Source organism: Triturus cristatus, chromosome 2_1, assembly GCF_964204655.1.
Source record: "Triturus cristatus chromosome 2_1, aTriCri1.1, whole genome shotgun sequence".
In the NCBI taxonomy this organism is placed as follows: Eukaryota; Metazoa; Chordata; class Amphibia; order Caudata; family Salamandridae; genus Triturus; species Triturus cristatus.
The window spans coordinates 852,802,687-852,824,261 of record NC_140581.1 but is presented as its reverse complement, the minus strand read 5'-3'; the positions used below and the strand labels follow the sequence as shown (position 1 = coordinate 852,824,261).

Sequence of the window (21,575 nt, the reverse complement as noted above, 5' to 3'; positions counted from 1 at the left end):
GTCCTGGGATGGTGTGACGCCCGTGACTTCGCTGGGGGGTTTGGTGAACTTCTGTATGACGTTGAAGAGTTCTTTTGGGTTACTTGCGTTGGTGTGTATTTTGTTCTTGATAAAGGTCCTCTTGGTGCCTTTTATGCACTGGTGGTATTCAGTCACGGCGTTCCTGTAGGTGTTCTGGTCTTCGGTGGTTTTCCTGTTCATCTAGAGTTTCTCGAGTCGTCTGCAGGAGCGCCTGGCTTCTTGGAGGTCGGTGGTGAACCAGGTGGCCTTCAGGGGGCATTGTCTGACGGGGTGGCGAGGGGTGCAAGCTTGTCTGCGCAGTGTAGTTCTTTGGCTGCTGAGTTGGTGGAGGTCGTGGCGGAGGTCGTGGCGGAGGGGGTGGGGTCGTGGAAGAGGGTGGTGTTGAGGTGTCCCTCTGTGACCTTTGTATTGTATTGGTTTGTGCATCTGGAGTAGCTGGAGATATAGGTCTCTGGTCTCTCTAAGAGCAGATTCAGGACATGAACTTGGTCAAACTGCAGACAATTAGATTCAGGGTTTTGGGATATGTGCTTGGGATCCGACAGGTTGCCAACCATCTGGCAGAATCTCAGAACAACAGAGCCAGTAGTCTTAGTCTGCGTCATCCTGCCTACCATGAGTGGCATCTCCAGTTGTAGGTGGTCTCGGGGCAGATCGCCTCTCCCTGTCCGATGGGCAGGTTCTGTACCCCAACCTTCACCTTCATGCCTGGAGACTGAGTGTGGGCGTCTGATTTTTCTGCCTCTGGAGGTGGTCAACATTATATTGTCAGTCTGTCACCCCTCCACAAAATCTTCTACTCTGGGCAATTGAACCATTTTGTAGTTTGGGGTGCAGAGCAAAATGCAGACCCTCTGAAGGCTCATCTGTTTGATATGTGGTGTATTTCTTTTGCTTAGCCCAGCACGTTTGTGCAGTGGGTGCTGGTAAAAGTTGCATTTCTTCTTTTTTCTCTGTTATTTGTCTTCCGGACCAACCATCCACATTCAAGTCTTTGTTTCTTATAAGGTTTTTGAAGGAGCTTACATATGTTTCCCCCTAGCCCCTTTGCCAGACACCACGGGCATCTGAATTTGGTCTTGACTTTTGACGGGGGAGCCTCTTAAATCCCCTTCTTTCAGTTGTCAACTGTGCTTGTTGAACTTGAAAACTGTTTTCCTTGTGGCTATGTCTTCAGTGTATTGCATCAGTGAACTGCACGTACTTTTTATTCACCCTCCTTTCACCCATTTTCACCCAGACAATCTGGTTTTAAGGACTATAGGGGCTTTCCTGTCTAAGTTAGTGAGCCCTTTTCATCTGGGACTGTCAATTATTCTTTTCACCTTCTTCCCTCCTCCCCATCCCTCCAAGGTATTCCTAGTTTTGTGCCTTGAGCTGCACCCTCAGGGAAGCACTTTTGCAGTGCAAAATTCCTAATGTTCAACCTATTCTTAAAATTCTTGTAGAATTTTTAATTTTCTCCAAAATATTCCTTGAGTGGAGTTACAAGAGTAAACCTCTTAAAATGTTTTGGAAAACTTAGCATTTCCCCCCCAAATATTCTAGGACTGGAGTTAGAAAAATTAATTTGACCTCCCAGGGTGCTTCTACCCTGAAGACGCAACTCAGGGCATGGAGCTACGTCAGCTAGACCCTCAAAGGGCTAGCGACTAGACAAATTTGATCTGGTTCGACTACCAGCTGGTATTTAGGGAACAAAAAGAACAACGCTGCACTAGCCAGAGGTGGAAATGTTTTAATGTGGCAACAGGGGCTTCCCGTCACACTTCAACAAAGCACAATTGCTTGGATTCGGAAGTGAGAACGATGGCCATTTTGATTGTTACATGCTGCTGGATTGCCTTGTTTGACCTGATGTGGTATCTATTCAGAATGTCCAAAGAGAAGTCAAGAGGGTGTCAAGGTGCCAATTAATCTTACTCCTGATTGCGCAGTCTATTCCATACCTGGTTTGGTTGTGCCCCGAATTTCGCTGGCTATTTGCGAATCTGCAGCACGTTGAAGCCTTTAAAGAGGCTACACTAGGCTATACTATATATTTTTTACACTCTTTCAATTCTTTCTGGTGCTCCTTTGGGCCCCAAAGAACCGCTGGGTCTCCATTCGGGTTACTGAAGATGGATATGCCATCAGCACTGTCAGTGCTCCGAGAACCCACTTCTGGTTCTGCACTGACTCTGGTGCTGAATTCCCTTCTATCTCCAAGATCGGCACTACTTACTCCACCAACACCCGTCCTGGAGTAGAGTCCCTTACAACTCCAGTGTCTGACCTCAAGTGAAACTATCTTGACCTTGACCAAGGTCGCGCCTTGATTCTGCTGCAGTTCACCCGGCCTCCGAAAGCTCTAATTCAAACATAGCACTTTCTCATCCATAAGGCCTTCCGCCGTCGCTTCCTCACCTTTTTGGCTCGGATTCTTAACTACCTGACGATGATGGGGTTGATTTGCCCCCACACTATGATGATGATATCTATATGGACCTACAGGAAGCCAGTGAGCTGGATACCTCCCTTGAGAAAGGGTTGGTTTCGCCCCTTGGACGCACAACAGAGGAGAGTGCATTATTTACCATAGTGATTAGGCATGCAGCTGAGATCCTGGACCTATAGCGGCCTTCTGGTTAAATCAATATAAATGTCCTTAGTGAGGTTTTGCACCTTGGACCTTCCACATCTGAGCCCTTACTTCCATTTAATGAAGTCCTGACTGGCCCCTTATGGGCACCTGGGCAAAGCTCTTGCGCTCTTACCCACTGGTGAAGCAGGTGGCTTTGCACCACAGACCAGTGACGGGGTCCTTGACTTTCTTACGCAGCACCTAACGCCTGAGAGTTTGTGGTCCAAGCTTCCACCCGCAAAGTCAATCCTAATGCGTCTTCTCCAACCCCTCCAGACAAGAAATAGGAACAGGATTGAGGCATTCAGGAAGCAGATGTTCTCTTCCATCAGCTTGGCGTTGAGGTCAGTCAATGTGGTCTGCCTATTAGGCTGCTATACGCCCTCTCAGAAATGGGCAGCAAGATCTTTCCAGTGGTTCCGGTGGAGTTTCAGGCCTCCGGCTCAAATCATTCAGAATGGCCAGGATGCATCGAAAAATGTGTCCCTAAGGCTGGTCTTGATACTACTGACTGCTTGGGATGTCTGGTGGGCACTAGTGTGGTGCTCCACCGCCACTTGTGGATGTAATCCACTGGCTTCTCTGAGGAAGTGTAGGCATCTCTAATGGATATACCTTTGCAGTACCACTGCAGTCCCGGCATGAGGTACTGCAGCCATCGGTGAGGACTACGGTCCTGTGCCAAGAGGCTGTGCCGCTGGAGTTGGCTGGAGAGTCAGGTTAGCTCCCAGATTATGAACCACCTAGTGAGATATTTAAACACCATGGTGGACCAACTGAGTTGGCAATGCCTGGCACATCCCGTGGTGGCCCAGGACATCTTCCGACATTGGGGATAGACCTGACTTGATCCTTTTGCTACCATCAAGAAATTGCAGTTTAAAAACTTTCGGTCATTTCGGCCTAAGAATGCTCTCTATTTGAGCTCCATTCAGGCTAGAGTGGAGCACGGGACTCCTGTATGCCTTTTCACCACTGGTTCTCTTGCCCCAAGTTTTAAAGAAGATCAGGAACGACTGGTCCCAAGTTGTCCTAGTGACTCTGGATTGAGCCAGTAGTGTGTGGTACCCGCAACTTGTGGACATGAGCATCTGTCCTTCCGTCAGGCTGCTGCCTTGGGAGGATCTTTGTAAAGGAGCAGCAGGACAAGGTTCTACACCTGAAACTGCACTATCTACACCTCAGTGCGTGGAGACTGATCTACCTCCTGAGGTTGTGGAGGTACTCCTTTCAGCTGGGCATTTTCTACAAAATCTATTTTTGTAGGGCGCTGGGACAAGTTTGTAACATAACATAGAGTCCACGATGCAGATACTCCTACAGTTAAACTGTTGGATTTTCTTGTGTTTGTTTTACCTTTGCCCCAGCAATATCTTGCAGAGGACAGCATTATAGGTTATTTGTCGGCCCTTTCAGCCTTGCTGGACCAAACGCCTTTGTTTAAACCACCTGTTTTTTTTAAAGTTTGACACATGGCCCCTCACAAACTGTGATTGCGCTGTGGAATCTTAATTTGGTCCTGCTGTTTCTCGTGTGTACTTCCTTCGAGCCAATGGCAGCTGCTTATTGTTTTTTCTGAATCTCAAATCCTTCATCCTTATTGCAATTACCTCAGATTGTTGCCTGAGTAAAGTTCCAAGCTAGCTCAGTGCAGCTGCTCTACACCACATTATTCCCCAGACAAAATGGTGTTGAGGACCAGGGCAGCCTATTTGGATAAAGTTGTGATGCCTTTTTACATTGGGCAATCCATCACCATCCCAGTGTTCTTTGCCACACCTCACCTCTTAGAAAAGGAGAAGAGACTCAACTGGCTGGACCCAAAAAGTACCTTGAACTTTTATATTGATCATGCCAAAGTCCACCGGAGATCAGACCACTCTATGTAGGGTTCACTATTGAAAAAACTATCTATCGGTGGTGGTCTTTGGGGATAAGAAATGTTATGCAGTCCAGAAAAGGACTCTGTCGAGGTGGATTGTCTTCTGCATTAAGATCTACTATGCATTGACAGTCTCTGAAAAGACAGAGGGCTCATTCCACCTGGACCGGGGCTGCTACCACTGCATTATCACGCAAAGGGCCTGTTTTTGACATCTGCCTGGCCAAGACATGGGCATCTTTGCACACTTTCACAAATCATTACTGCATTGCCAACTCGGCCCAAAGGGAGGGGCATTTTACCTGTTTGCTGCAGGACGTTTTGGTCGACGACCACTCCACTGGTCCTCCACCTTGAAAAGTACTGCATTGGTTTCTGTCCTAAAGGGGAGGGATCTGCCATTAGGAGAACAAGTTATTTAAATTCAGTAATACTCTTTCTGGTCAATAGTCTTATCTAACCACAGATTACTCACTACCCTCCCTCTTCTCTGTTCTATGGAGCGGTCTTCTTTTACCATTTAAAAAGTTCCCAAATGAGAGATATGCAAACGGGTATGGACAATGGTGTTGTGCTCTGTATTCAAGGGCGCAGAAAGAATCAATCAAAAAACGGGCATTTGTTCACAGGGTGGCACCTATATGGGTCTCCGCTTAGTCACTTTCAAAGTGTAACAAGGTAATCTCAACTTTACCTAGCAGCATGCAGGAGCACTGCTTTGAAATCATCCAAATACAATCTGGTGCCTGGGGAATATTCTAAAGGGGAAGAATCTGCAATTAGATGAAGTATCTACCAGTAAGTAGTGTTACCAGAGGTAAGTAACTTGTTCATTAGGAGTTACATTGAAGCAAACGGTGGCATTTTACCATAGGAGTGACTACAATGACCTCAATTCATTTGGACATGATTATTTATGCTTTTTCTACCTGTAACTGTAATGTAAGAATTGAACTGTGCAAGATAAATCTGTGAAATATACAGCAATAAGGGCCACAATGAAAAGAGACCAGAAAAGGAAGATCTACTAAAGATTAGGTACACGTTTGATAGATATTTGTTTATTAGATTGTTACCAAGACCCACATTTTGGCTTTTCAAAATACATCTGATGAATTTGAAGCTTTGCTTACATTTCAAATTTGTTAACATTTTAGTAGGTCTGCAGTCAGATTTTTTTCTCTGTTGATATCACCTTTCCTACTTGCTGTATGGTGTAAAACATTCCAAAGTTGGAGGAAAACAATTGTATAAACTACTTTTGGTTATATTTTGCAGGAATCCTTTGCTGAACACTTGGGCTACTCAGATGGTCTGATCAATGGGTAAATGTATGAATTTATGCAATATTTCTTTAGACTGCGTTGTTTTATTTATTACATTTAGATAGACAATGTTTTGAACACAACTTCATTGGAAAAGCTTGATCGGATTTTCTTTTTAAGGTATCTTATCTTTTTAGTGTTCCATGTCTGCATATCTATTTGCCTGACTAGAGGGTATATCTTATACTTTGAAATATAGTAGCATGGAACGGCTGTAGGAAGATTGTGATGTATGGCCTCTTTTTGTTGCTAAAATACAGATAACCAGAAGATAAATTAAGAGGATATTTTGTATCAATTAATCACCGTATATGGTAAAAGTGCTTTATGTGACATAGTGTACTTATGATGTGGAAATGATAAGTGCAAGTAGGTATTGGTTTTCTTAGATGGCCTATCTTGCTAGTAATCCCAAGATAAAATACCTAACTGACAATAAGAACTTTCTATTTCAAATAGAACATTTTAGCGGATTCCATTTCTGAGCTACAGCTGACTAGTGCTCTTCCATACAAATCAATTATAGCAATTCCAGGGCATGCCCATCTGTGGAATTTTTTTTGGGTTGTAAACAATTTTTATGAAGCAGAGGTAACATGTACAAGTCAATCCAATAAGTCCACATGTAATTGCCAATTGCTGTAACTCCCTACCCTTGCCCCCACTCCCACACACTTGCACTGACGTCTATTACACATATGTAAGGCCCCCCCCCCACTAATAAGCTCACTTTCCTTTTACACTGACTTCCTCCTGTAGTCATTGTTACTAGTTCAGATCAAAAGTTCTCTTAGCCGTTAAGGTCTTGTAGAGCAGTTGTTGATTATTGATGCTAAGATGATGGTCTTCTAAGGAATTCCATAGCCATTTGAAATGATTGTGCTAAATTATCAAATTGCATGTTATTTTTTCCATAGCTATCATGGTCTCGAGCTTGGTGTACCATCTGATTATCGAAGAGGATCTGATTTTCTCCCATCTGCTGCTATCAGTTGCTTGCAGCTCTTAGTAAATAATTCAGTAGAAACCTTATTTATTTATTCATACCTTTTACTCTAGTCTATCTAAGGCACAGTAGGATAACATGTGCAGTCTCTTCTGAGTTGAAACCAATACCTGCTTAATCCTGAAAAGGGCCTCCTTCCAAAAATGCTTTAATTTGGTATAAGGCCAGCAGATATGAAGTGTGGCTCTGTTCAGTATCCCACATGTCCAGCAACCCTACCCATGTTAGGGTCTGTCTTCTTTTAAAAAAAATGTTTTTAGTCTTTGTTTGTTGTTGTAGGATAGAATGCCAACCACACATTAGCCTACAACTCTGCTACGTGTATGACATTTTTTGTAGCTGCTTACTATGTCTCCCACTCTGTCCTTTATTTCTCTCTTCAGTGGTGTTCCATGTTTTCGAAAGCCCCATTTCTCTCTACTAGTCACTACTAGTTGCTTCTGCTATTACATATGGGTGTAAAGCCCAATGTCTTAATTTTGTGTATGTGAAACTGTTTCTTTCTGTTACCTTAAATTCTGACTTATATTGCGAAAAGTGATTGTCACTCTTCCTAAACAGGTCATTCAGTATCCGAGAGTTCCCCCTCCCTTTCTATTCCGAAATGCCTATATGCATTTTTTGGTCTAAATTGTTTAGATGGGTAAAGGACATCCCAGAGGGGGCTCCCCATAAGTGTCTTATCCATAAAAATCCATTTTGTATCAGTTTTCCCTGCAGTATCCATGTTTGAAGAAGCTGTAAGGGTGATTCCTGGTAATATCTCAAGAGGTCTGGAAGTGCTAGCCTCCTTTGTCTTGGCGGGCCATTAAATTGTCTCTGGATACCTTAGCCAGGTGTCAGCAAGACTTGCAACAGGTAGAGGAGACGTGGCAGGGCATAAATTTTAACTGTTAAAGTGGGTAGGACCACACTGCTTGCATGCATTAGCACCACTACCCCATAACGTCTTGGTAGTTGTAGTTCAGTATTTCACCCAAAGTTCATATTATTTTTCAGCTAATGCTGTCTTTCCAAATCGTATCTCTAGACACCAGTGTTTCAAGATCCCTCCCTCATCAGTAGAGAATATTTACGGATTGCTGGACATGCTGCCAATTTTCTCAGATATAATCTCACTTATAGCGTGTAGGCATTCCAAAGCTCGTCAGCATGAGGGATGCTTACGAGAGCCTTTTATTAGTGAAAGTGGGTAGGAATGCACTGCTTGCATACAACAGCGCCTCTACCCCGTAGCGTCTTGGTAGTTGTAGTTCAGTTTTTCACCCAAAGTTCATATTTTTCAACTAATGCCGTCTTTCGAAATCGTATCTCGAGACACCAGCGTTTCCGGCTTCCTCCCTCATCAGTAGACAATATTTATGGGTTGCTGGACTTTGCTAAACAAGCACACAAAGAACCCTCGGGTCCAGAGTCGGGTGGGTATGTGGATAGACACAACTATGCTGAAAGGAAAAGGGGGGGGGAATCCCTTTTACGGACGGTTTCCCTCATTCACCAGAGGTGTCATGCTTCATCATAGGGATACCTCCTGGCGTCACAAGCCTAGCTGTGACTCGGGCTACAACCCCTTCGCTGCAAGGGAGGAGCTCAGGCACGTTTTAAAGAGGGTATTCATACAGCCCAATAAGAGCGTGATGTTGGGAGTGCAGTGCCCAAAAATAGTGATTTAAAACTAGCTATGAGGTTAGCCAGACCTAATTTATTATTGCTACCAGGTGCTAGGATTAAAAACAGATAGTGTGTATTATAACTGCCGACATTAGAGGCAGTTGCACTAAAAAGCGATCGACATGTTTGAGCCTCTTGACCTATATGAGTGTCACGGCTTTCATCAGGATCTCTTACTGGCTACTGCTAAACGTGAATAAACGCAAAACTGTGAAAAACGAGAAGACAAAAGAAAATGTTGGTGTGTAACACTAAACCAGTGATCCGGCAGTTCGGCAGATTCACCAGTAAAACCTGCAACAGTCAGGTGTTATACCTCATCTGTCCTGGGCAGAGAGCCTTAAGTACATACGCCAATCCAACCGCTCTGCTGGAGCATGGAAGCCTCTGCATATGTCCGCCAGACAGGGTATAATCCCATTCATTTCATGCAGGTGTTGCAAAGCTTGTTCGCTTTATCAGTGAAAGGGGTTAGGTCATGCAACAGCGCCACTACCCCATTGCATCTTAGTAGTTGTAGTTCCATTTTTCACACAATTTTAACTGTGGCTATCTTGCCCAACCTCAATAGGGGAAGGGAACTCCTACTAAACATGTTAAGCAATAGCTCACTTTTCAGTTTAGACAAACTAACATGTACCATCTTTAACAATGAGGGAGTAATGTATATCCCTAGATAGAGTTTGATGCGACTGGCCCAACTAAAGGGAAAACCAGTTTGTAGTTTGTTTAGTTCTGCGTTCGTCAGGGACAAAGTTAGTATTTCAGATTTGTCTTCATTAATTTTGAATCCCTCTAACTCTTCAAAGTGCCCTAACTAGCAGTTTATCGCTATTGGGTAATTGTCTGGCTCAGAATCAATCGTTAAAGAGGCAGAGCTTGTGAGACTCTTCTCCAAAGGTCATTCCACGGACCTTTGAGTTATTCCGTACAGTGGTACCTAATGGTTATATAGATCAGGCAAACAAAAGAGGCGAGACGAGACGTGACACCCCTACCTGGCTCCTGTTCACATGTTCACCCCATACCAACCCCCAGATCCCCACACGGCTTGTTGACATTAATGATGATTCGCGCCAGTTAACTGGGCCAAATGCCTTTTTTGACAATTAGTGTGACCAAAATCGCTAGGATCTTTTTCCTGTTTACTTTTTCTACCAGATGAGCCACCCTTCTAATGTTGTTGTATGCATGCCTACATGGGATGAACTCTCACTGATCTGCATCAACAAAGCCTTGGAGATATTTATCCAACTTGTTCACAAGCACTTTATAAAAACAAAATATATGTCTAGATTTAAAAGCACTAGGAGCAATATGCAGTTTGCAATCCTAGGAGGAGTCCTCTGGTTTTGGAATTAGAGTAATATCTGTTTTCCTTATGAAGGGGGTGATTCCATGGTCACTTCCACATCAATAAAAGAGCAGTATCAACAGTGGAGCCAGTGTTCCTCCTAGTGCACTGTAGAATGCAGCCATGAATCCTTCAGATCCTGGTGCCATGCCCCCTTTCTACAAGTTTGTAACTCCACCAATTTTCTGAAATATTTATGGGCCTATCCGAGTATTTCCATTTTTTCAGGCACCTGTCAGGGAAGCTTGCAGTTCTATAGATGTACGCTGCCTGCTCTCTCATATCCCCCTCATACATATTTAGTTGCTGATAGAATTGCTTGAAGGCTCCTGTCTTTTCTGTTTATCCATTATTGGCACACCCTAGAATCCTAGTATTTCTGCAATATATGCTTTATTAGTCTTAGGTTTTAATTGTAAGGCCAAGAGCTTATCTTTTTTTGTAGGTAGGTCATTTATACTTTATTTTGGCTTAGAAGCCTTAAAACCAATACATCCTTCACATAAATACGTCAACCAGTCAAACAAACCATGCACGGCTGTGCAAAAATGAGTTAAACTCAGCTGTTATACATGAGCAATATAATAAATTCAGATAAAATCACGGTTAATATATAAAGATCCGTAATACTAAAGTAAAAAAAATATATATATATTTAGTACGGTATGCCTGATATCATTTTCCTCCTATTAACAGTTATTCAGTCCTTTAAGATTATAGCAGTTATATCTCCAGATATCCTATGGAATTAGAGGTTACCAACAAGAAGCCCTTTTGATCTAATTTACGATGCCCACTATAAGAATCTGTCTACCACAAAGACTATGGTTTTCCTTGTATCACTTTTCATTAGTCTCAAAGCCTCCCAATAGTGCCTTCCACCCAGTAGTTAGCTCACTAATGTCATTCATACCCCGCCTTTCTAATTCAAATGGTACTCCACGAAAGCAGGGGTCCCTCAAAGCTCTATTATCTCGCCCATGCTTTTCAACATCTACATAAAGTCATTACCAGCACTGATCAATTTCACCTCAAGTGCTATAACTATGCAGATGACACACAAATACTCCTTCAACTGCAATGTCCCAAAGACATTGGAAACTCGCCAATTTTCAGTTGTCTCAGAGCCGTGGATCAATGGATGACATGGAGCCATCTCAAATTGGATGCTTCCTTAACGAAAATACTCACGTGGCGATTGGAAACATTATGACCCACTCACTTCGTGGCCTGATGATCTGGGAACACTGCCTAAAATATTGAATGAAGCAAGAAACCTCGGAATGACCATGGACTCCAAGCAATCGATGAATGCCCAAGTGGACAGACTAGCAAGATCAAGCTTTGTTACTATAAAAACTCTGCGACTAATCTTACCCCACTTGGGATTTCCACTCAAAGTCCAGGCTACCATCTCTCTTGTTTTCCCAAACTCGATTACGCCAATAGCCTCTACTACGGATCGCCTTTAACGGCCATGAAAAGAATACTGATTCAGGACTCGGCTGCCAGACTACTCTAACATATGAAACCGCAAGACCATATCTCCCGTCTTGAAAGCCCTGCATTGGTTACCGGTTGCCAGAAGATCCACATTCAAGCTGCCTTGTATCACACACAAAGCAATACATGGATCTGAAAGAGACAGTTAATTATAGATTCCTTACCTTAGAATTACCCCCAGGCGTCAGACTGGATCCGGAGAATTTTTTCTCCCAGCAGTACCCCTGCGCGTCTCCGCATCGTGGTCGCCGGGATGGCGTTGTGGTGTCTACTTAGACGCCGCCCCTGCACGCTGACGTCTGTTCTTTCTTTTTCCGTGCCAGCCTAGGGCGGGTCCAGAAAGAGTTTACCCTATTAGTCACTTGTTGACTAAGCTTTTTTCGACTTTTGTCGACTTCCTTTTTCGGGTCAACTCCTGGTGCGTGAGGGATGTCCCATCATCGGACTGCCTTCAAGCCCTGTGAGGTCTGTCACAAACTGATGTCTGTGACGGACCCGCACCTTGTGTGCCTTTGGTGTCTGGAGCACAACCACGACCCGAAGTCGTACTTAGACTGCTGGGCCATGAATCCAAAGTCTTTGCGGGAGCGGTCCTGAAAGCTCTTGGAAACCCGGCAGTTCTTGAGATTGTTCGCAGGGCCACCACGTCCAAGTCTTCGCACTCCTCGGGTAAGTCGAAGCACAAGAAGAAGGCGAAGAAGCACTGTCGCTCTTCACCGTCTCCCTGTCGGTCAGCTGACGCGATGTGCGATCCGAAACGGCATCGCTCTACGGCTCCATCTCCGGCGCCTGACTCAGGGACGACTCCGCGCCTCCCCCGTTTCCGGGAGCCGGGGCGTCCCCTGCCTAACTTCATACGTTCTACGAAGCCCTCCGTGTCTTTGGGTAGCCCGACTCTGCTGGCCTGTCCTTCGGGCCCCGCGGTGCTGGTTGGGGGCCCAGGGCCTTCGATGCCGGTGGCTCCGGCCCCCTTGGAACCAGGCCTGAATCCCGATCTATGCCTGTCGACCTTATTTGACCTTCCCCTGCGACGACACCTGCCCCCCCTACCCCCCTTCTCCCATACTCATTCCAGAGATGGACCCGGAGCCTGATCCGATGCCGGAGGGTACTTTTGTTCTCTTGTTCATCCCAAATGTTCCCTATCACCGTGAAGGTGGTGATGAGGACTGGGAGGGGTCGCTGGATCCTTGACAGACCATCTGAAAGAACCGGACTGGAGAGAGGAATTGGGTGATGACAGTGGTCTGGACACTTCCCCAGACCTTGGCATGCTTTCTCTCCCTACCATGGCTACGTAGGAGGGAGCGTCCTATGCTGTGGTGGTGCGTAGGGCAGCCGAGGCCTTGGGCCTGGAGCTCCCTATAGTGGCAGTCAGGACTAACCTCCTGACTGGTGCTTCAACCAGTGGCAACTTCCTCAAAACCCCTCTTGCCCTTCAAGGAAGCCCTCACAGACGTCCTTCTGGGCACTTGGTCAAAGCCCAGCACAAGGGCTCCTGTGAAACAGACGATTGCCCGCCAACACCGCCCGGCCCCAGACGATCACATTTCCGTCACCCAACACCCTTTCCACGAGAGCTTGGTGGTCCAAGCTTCTTCTTCCAAGGGCGCATTCCCTTCTGCTCCCCCAGACTGGGAATCCAAGAAGCTAGATCATCTTGGGAAGCGCATGTTCTCTTCCTTCAGCTTGGCACTGCGGTCCATGAATACAGCGTGCTTCTTGGGCCGATACTCCCATACAATCTGGGATACAGTGGTGCAAGCGCTGCCTCAGCGCCAAAGGAGGCCTTGGCCATTCTCTACCAAGCCATGGCAGATGGGAAGGACGCATGAAAATTCACAATTTGCTGTGGACTGGTTACCACCGACTCACTGACCAGAACGATTGCCACGTCGGTAGCCCTTCGGCGCTACGCCTGGTTGAGGATGTCTGGTTTTTTGGGGGATGTTTAGTCCACTCTGCTAGTCATGCCCTTCAATGGCCATTGCCTTTTTGGTGTAAAGGAAGACTCGGTGCTGGAGCGCTTTAAGAATTCTCGAGCAATGGCCAGATCCTTAGGCCTCGCTGCGTCCTCCCGTCCACTCCAGTCTGCCTTTCGCCCCTCTTGTGGCTACGGAAGAGGCACCCCACCACGTCCAACCCAATCCAGCCACCGGTCCACGCAAGCTGCTCAGCCTCTGCGTGGCTGGGGACATGGTACCCAGCGACGTGGGTTTGGGAACCAGCGGGCGGGCCCATCTTCCCTTCCCCTTCCCCGCAGCAGCCTCCAAACCCTCCTAGTCTGACCTTTCAGGCCCAACAGAGGCCAGTGGGTGGCCGTCTCTCCCTATCTCGACGACTGGCTGTTGAAGGCGGGCTCGCCCCAGGCTGTCGTCCCCCACCTCCAGACTACGGTGGACCTCGTGCATTCACTGGGGTTCACAATCAATGTGCCAAAGTCACACCTGACTCCCTCTTAGTCGCTCCTTTTCATCGGAGCTGTTCTGCAGTTTCGGCCCTATCCTCCCAAGCAACGAGTCTGGGATATTCGGGCTATGATACTGATGTTTCAGCCTCTGTCTTGGATTTCGGTGAGAATGACCCTGAGGCTGCAGGGCCTCATGGCCTCCTGCATTTTGCTGATGGATCATGCCAGATGGATCATGCCAGATGGATCATGCCAGATTGCATCATGCCAGATTGCATTTGCGGGCTCTGCAGTGGGACCTGAATTTCCAGTGGGCATAGCATCAGGGGAATATCTCAAACTGCGCAACAACTGCAGTGGTGGTTAAGAAACCAGGATTGGGTCAGAGGCAGATCCCTCTCCCTTCCCCAACCAGACCTCACGGTGGTGACCCATGCATCCCTCCTGGGATAGGGCAGACAACTAGGAGAGGCAGAGATCAGAGGAGTCTGGTCCACGGCAGAATCCGGGCTCCATGGCAACCTGTTGGAGCTCCGAGTGATTCGCTTGGCACTGAAGGCATTCCTTCCCTCCACCAGGGAAAGGCAGTACAGGTGTTCACAGACAACACCACCACCATGTGGTATTGCAACAGACAGGGCAGGGTGGGGTTTTGGACCCTTTGTCAAGAGGCTCTTCACCTTTGGACATGGCTGGAACATCAGGGCATAACCCTGGTGGTTCAACACCTGGCAGGTTCTCTGAACGCCAGAGTGGACAAACTCATCCGTCAGTGCCTGGTGGGTCATGAATGGTGTCTTCACTTGGAGGTGGTGCAAGTTCTCTTTCACCAGTGGGGAGAGCCTCGTTAGATCTGTTTGCCACCGATGAGAATGCTCAATGTTTCCAAGGCGGCACTCGCTTGGGGACGCTTTTCGTCGCAAATGGAACTACAGCCTCCTGTATGCCTTTCCGCCTGTACCACATCTGCGTTGAGTGCTGAAGAAGATCAAGTGCGACCCAGCCCAAGTCATTCTTGTGGCTCCCGGACTGGGCATACAGAGTCTGGTACCCCGAGCATGGCTATCGATCCTCTGATCAGACTGCCCCTTTGGGAGGATCTTCTGTCGCAGCAGCAGGGGGCGGTCCTCCACCTGAACCTGTCCAGCCTCCACCTCCTTGCGTGGAGATTGAGCGGCGACATTTGAAAGCCTTTGACCTTCCTCCCGAAGTCTGTAATGTCATCTTGGCTGCCAGGCGTCCCTCCACCAAGACGGAATACGCCTGTCCATGGAACAAGTTTGTGGCATGGCACACAGCAAAGGCTGTGGAAGACTGCCTTTCTTGTTGCCATCACCTCTGCTCGCAGAGTGAGAGAGCTTCAGGCTCTTTCTTCTAAGACCCCTTTCTTCTCTGTGCATCTGGACAAAGTGGTGCTTCGAATGAGACCCTTGTTCCTTCCAAAAGTGGTTACAACTTTTCACATTGGATAAACCATACTTTGCCCACCTTTTTCCCACCTGCGCACCCTTCCAAGGAGGAGGAGCGACTCTACCGTCTGGACCCAAAACGTGCGCTGTCCTTCTACCTTGACCGCACTAAAGATTTCTGGGTGGACAATCAACTTTTCGTTAGCTATGTGTGTGCCAAGAAAGGGCGGGCTGTCCACAAGCATACCATCTCAAGATGGGTTGTTTTTTGTATAAAGATTTGTTACGCTTTAGCGAAGGAACCCCCAGTGGGGTTGCAGGCCCATTCCACTAGAGCCACGGTAGCAACTACTGCTTTGTCACGTGGCGTCCAACTCATTGACATCTGCCAGGCGGCAACATGGACATCTATGCACACGTTTACCACACATTACTGCCTTGATAGTCAAGTCCGGAGGGACGGCTACTTTGCCCGTTCTGTCTTCTAGGACTTTCTGGTGTGAACTTGTTTTGCAGACCCTCCTCCGGGGATGGTATTGCTGGGGTATCTATTCTAAGGTAAGGCATCTATAACTAACTGTCTTTCAGATGAACAAGTTACTTACCTTTGGTAATGATGTATCTGTAAGGTTCGTTATGGATTCCTTATCGCCCCACCCGTCCTCCCCGCTCTGCAAACTGACTTCTAGGGATAGGTACTCCCTTACAGGCCCTAGTTGTGGCGCGCCAGTGTTCAGTGTCTTGCATGACTCTATGCTTCTGGCATGGAAAGTCATGTCAGAACTGACGTCCGTGCGCAGGGGCAGTGTCTAATTAGACACTGCAACGTCATCCAGGCGACCACAACGCAGATGACGGACGTGGAGTGACCGCCGCCACCTACCGACGTGCAGGGGTACTGCTAAGAGAAAAAATTCTCTGGATCCAGTCTGACGCCTGGGGGTAATTCTAAGGTAAGGAACCTCCGCTCTAGAGTGGCACCTCACCTCAAAATCCCAAGATACAAGAAAAAACAATGGGTGGCACAAACTATGGAACTCTTTACCCCCCCACATAAGATCCACGGATAACCACCTTATCTTCAGAAAAATACTCAAGAATTGGCTCTTCCCAACATAACCACCATAGGAAAACAGATAGAAATATACAGCATATCTCTCTGTATATAAGCATTTATTTCTACTATAGATATGTACCTATATATGTGTATTGCTTTGTATAATTGTGTAGAATACTTACGTTTAAAAGAATTATTGTAAATGGATATTCTTTAGTTCTGCTTAACAAATGTACACATTACTGATAGTTACATTATTCTGTTTTTAACATGTATATAAGTGACAGCATAAATAAGTCAATCTTTTTATCATAACTATTTACAATTGCTTCACTATTGAGCTACAAATATATATATAACTAATTTACAGTACAACACTTGAAAACCAGAGTTTATTTAATGCATCTTTAATCTACATATACTGCCTTCCTTTATGCATCTATATACCTTCCATTTACTTATGGATCTATATCTTTATTACATTTGGATCTATATCTTTATTACATTTAATTATTTATTGCTTTTCTTCAAATTCAGCATATCCAATTCACTACCCTATTTTTCACCCTATACTGCTCTCAATATATCCTCTAACTCAACTCTTACTCATCTCAAACCTCTTTCTACTACTCTTTCCAATGCACTACCCTATTTCTCACCCTATACCGCTTTCAATATATCCTTTACCTCCATTCTCATTCATCCCAAACCCCATACTACTACTATGTTCCCCAAAATAACCCTTTCCAGACTCCTCCCTACTCCACCCCTCATACCTCTTTTTACTATTCCGATTCCCAAAACAAGCCTTTCTAAACCCTCCCTCTGACTCTTCCCCCTCCACCTCCTTTTTACTCATATACCTCCATCTCCCATTTACTCATTCCAATCCTCCTCCTACTTCAGTGAGCCCCAAACATAAATAATTAAAATAAACTCTAAATCCTTCCCTTATCCCTCAATTATCCTTTTCAATACAAATAACAGACTAACATCTCCACCACTCAAATAATTTCATATTTCACTATTCTAATTCACCACTAACCCTTAATGGGTTCCGGAGTAGCATGCTACTCGGCGAAAAAGCACTTCAACACCTCATCGGGTAGCAAGCGCAATACAAATGCAAAACTTTTCACCTCTTCTACACCTTCGCTATCCTTCTCACTCCAAATAACTGACTAACATAGCCACCATTCAACTTACTTTCATATTCTCACTATACTAATTCACCACTAACACTGTATGGGTTCCAGAGTAGCGTGCTACTTGCCTAAAAAGCACTTCCAACACCCCATCAGGGGTAGCAAGCGCTATATAAATGCAAACCTTTTTCCCTTCTTTCTATCCCTCCACTATTCTTCTCAATCCAAATAAATGACTAACACATCCACCACTCAAATTACTTTCATATTTTCACTATACTAATTCACCACTAATCCTTTAAGGATTCCGAAGTAGCGTGCTACTCGCCGGAAAATCGATTCAACGCCTCGTCAGGGGTAGTAAGCACTATATAAATGCAATTACAATACAATTTGTACTTGAATTTAGTCACCTGTAGGGTGCCAAGCCTAAATTCAGTGAACAGGGTGCAAGTTAGCAGTGGAACAAATGCGTCCATATATAGCTCTAATGAGGGGGCAATTTTAAAGTCCAGAAATCCTTCTGTCAATCCACATGACTTCACGTTTCAATGGTACGGTTCGTTCACATGGGTTCAGTATTTCTCCTTGACAACTACCTTAAAGTTAGGTTTGATTAGAGTAGACTCTGACCAGTACATGCCCAATCCCAAATTGTTCAACTGCACCTTATATAGCTGATCCATGGAATAGTATTGCAGTTCCTCATGTGGACTATCTCCTCGAGTGTAAACCTATAGATCGCCAGTTCAGGAGTGGATCACCCACGCACCCAAAAGAGTAATGGTCTTAATCTAGCTATGCTCCCAATCCGTTTGAGTCCTATATCAAAGCATAGGGGGAGCTTGGGTATGCTACTAGGTAGTGTGAATAAGGGTTTTAAAAAGCAGTTTTCTTTGGTGTTGAGCCCCTTGTTCTCTATCCCCCACAATTCAGCCCCATATAAGACTACAGACTGAACCTTGGCCCTAAAAAGTTCTCCAACTGGGGTTACAGTTTTCGGTGTAGTAGCTTTGTAGCGTTTGGAAACCGAAGTTGACCCATGCATCAGTGAGAGTTCAAATGTCATTAATTGGGCTTTTCAATTGATAGATTTGTCAATCCTCACTCCTAGGTAGTCAAATTGATTAAACTTCTGCAACTTAGAGCCTCACAAGTAAAATCCACCATTATGTGATTTATGTGGATTTAAGGACAGGATCTTCGTTTTGGAAGTATTAACGTCCAAACCTCTGGATTCGCATTAATCAGAAAAGCTGTTTAACTGGTTCTGCAGACCCATGGGGGTTTGGGACAGCAATACAATATCATCTGCAAATAATAATGCAGGTGTTAGCAAGCCCCCTATCATGGGACAGTCATGGGTGTGTGTTGACAAATGGTCCACCATGTCTTTAATATTAAGCATGAACAGTGTTGGGGCAAGAACTTGCAGTGGGAATGCGTTCCATGAGCTCCCCATTAGTCACCGATCTCACCTGTGCATATGTGCCCTCATGTATCCTCTTGAGGATATTCAACAAACTAGGATCTATGCCCACACTAAATAGGGAAGCCACAATTTGTGTCTTGGGACCAGGTCAAACGTGGACCTCAAATCAACAAAAGCAATATAAAGCTGATCTTACTAGAGGGCCAGATATTTCCCTCTTAAAAGATTCAAGCGAAAGGCTTGGTCAATAGTGCTGATCCTTTGGGTTGAACCCTGCTTGGAAGGGAGGCAGGACCATCCCCTCATCCAACCAGTTTTGTAGTCTAGATAATATTTGATGGTAAAAAACATTTTGTAGGTTATCAAACAGACTGATTGGTCTATAATTACCTGGGGATTTTCTATTGCTCTTCTTGTAAATATGGATTCTTGCTGCTGCTAACCTAGAGGAGGGGATGGTATCACCCTTCAGAAATTTTATTTGAGAGGGCATTAATGTATTGGCCCCAAACTGTAGGTTCTGATCGATATAGATCCCCAGGGACCTTGTCAGGGCCTGGTGCTTTGCCATAGCGAAGGGAGTTAATACCCAGATTGTTCTCCTTCAAAGAAAATTTTGGAAAAGTCCCAGGGCTGTGTGGATCTTTTATCTGGTTATCCCAATGGGCTACAGGTTGGGGGGGGGGGCTGCATAAAGACTTGTAAAGACCTTAACCCAATGTGAGGGTTGCACTGTGACTTCAATACGGCTAACAGATTTTGTGCCACGGTGGGAAAATATCTGCCAGAATATTCTTTGGTCCTTGTTGTTTGCAGCATCTAACAAAGCTAGCCAGCCTGAATCTATCCATGCTTGTTTAGACGAGGAGGTAGTGGACTTGTAGAAGGCTCGGTTCTGCTTAATCAAATCGCAATCACCTAATTTGATAACTCTGATTAATGCTTGCTTGGCTCTGCGGCACTCAATATTCTACTATACAAGGGCTTGTTTTTTTATTTCAGAGTTTTATATGGTGCAAACTTGACCCAAAGGTAACGGGTATCCAAGCGCTTTACATGAGCAACAGTTGCGTTACACAAGGACACATTCATTTTTGTTAGGAATGGGGAGATTAAGTGATTTGCCCAGAATCACAGGATGTTGAGCGTTGTAGCCGAGACTCGAACACGGTTCCCCAGATTTGAGGTCAACCGTCCTATCCGTTAGGCCACATCCTCTCCCAAGGTTCCCTGCAGTTGTGTGCTATCATACTTTTAGTGCATAGTGTATATAAGGCATTATACAAGGCTGTATGAATTTTACTCATAGATATGTATTGCAAGGAGTAGCTGTCAAATGGTGATTTATATTTGTGTTAATAGCTCGTGTTGTACTAATCTTCGACCATTTGACTGCCTTCCTGTTGTTGGAAAGTAACAGTGTTGTGATCGCTATCTTCCAGTTTGGTGATTGCAAAATCTATCGCAAGATAACATAGATCAATGCCCAATTAAATAAAATCTATACAGCTCTGGCTAAACCCTCTTTTAAATGTAAAGGCCGGTGGACTATTGGTATCAAATCTACCATTACAGGCCCTTAGTCCTTAGACAGGGTCAGTGATAAGATTTGAAATCCCACTGCGGACCAGGATCTCAAAGGCAAGGTCTCCAATTTCTGGATTCCCTTAGCTTCATCTTCCCCCTCTGTAATTGTTGCAAGACCTTCCAGCAGCTCGAAGGTCGTATTAAAGTCACCTGCAATTATTACGGGAGCTTTGTGTGGTCTCTGTCATAGATAATGGGCCAGAAGCTTGATGGTGGGAGATTCTTTGTTCCTACCGATGGAATGGTTGTATATATATTGTGCACATTGAATCTGTGCCCGGTCTGACTCCTTACATGCTAGCCTAAAATATCATAATTTTTTTTTCTTTTTTTCCCGTATCTTCTTAACTGTATTTTATTGAAGCCTTGTCATCTTTTAATATCATTTTTTATCACTTATACTGTCTTAACTTGTGCTGTGCTGTGCTATGTACCTTTTATGATCTTTGTGCTCGAAATGAAGTTATATGATGATGCCAAAAATAGCATTATTATTTATGTCAAGCCTGGAGATATAAACCCCTATTAGATTCTTGAACCAGATAATTAAACAGCCTGATGGGTGACCTTCCTGAGAGGGCACCCGCCTCTTTGCTGTAGTTTGTGTAGCCTTGCCCGAACACCTTTTCCAATGCCCAGGTTTCTTGCAGTACATTAATGAAGTCCCACCATACAGGATCCTGCAGGTTTCCCTCTTACCCCAACTATATTCCGTAATAGTATTTTTATATAACCAGTGCCATTGTCTTTCATACCAACTTCAAGGCTGTTTGCTGGATCTGGTAGGGTAAGCTCTATGAGGGTTATACCAGTTAGTTGTTGGTTAGGATCAGTATTGTGTTCAGCTGCAAGTCCTTGGTCCAATTTATACTCAATACATAAGCTCATGACAGTGGTTAAAAATGAGTATCTGGACAAACATCAGTAATTATAGGTATAGGGGATAGTCTGTCTCCACCATGGCCTTCAGATGGAACTTTATATCTGAAAGAAACACGTTAGTTAGATTCCTCACCTTAGATTCCTCACCTTAGAATATCCCCAGGCGTCAGACTGGATCCGGAAGATCCGCGTCCGTCGTCGGCGTCGTGCGCCGGAATGACGTCGTCGGAGTACTTAGACGCCGCCCTCGCGCGCTGACGTCAGTTCT

At 45.2% G+C, this 21,575-nt stretch overlaps 1 protein-coding gene across 3 annotated transcripts in view; it reads left to right on the top strand.

Annotated features, from left to right (window-relative positions):
* Positions 1-21,575, top strand: part of SMARCA2 (SWI/SNF related BAF chromatin remodeling complex subunit ATPase 2) — a 1,761,756-nt gene that overhangs the window by 857,948 nt on the left and 882,233 nt on the right. For all 3 annotated transcript variants that reach the window (XM_085632958.1, XM_085632957.1, XM_085632956.1), the window contains exon 23: positions 5,805-5,851. In XM_085632958.1, the coding sequence (XP_085489084.1) occupies positions 5,805-5,851 (47 nt within the window). The remainder of the gene's footprint in view (positions 1-5,804; positions 5,852-21,575) is intronic.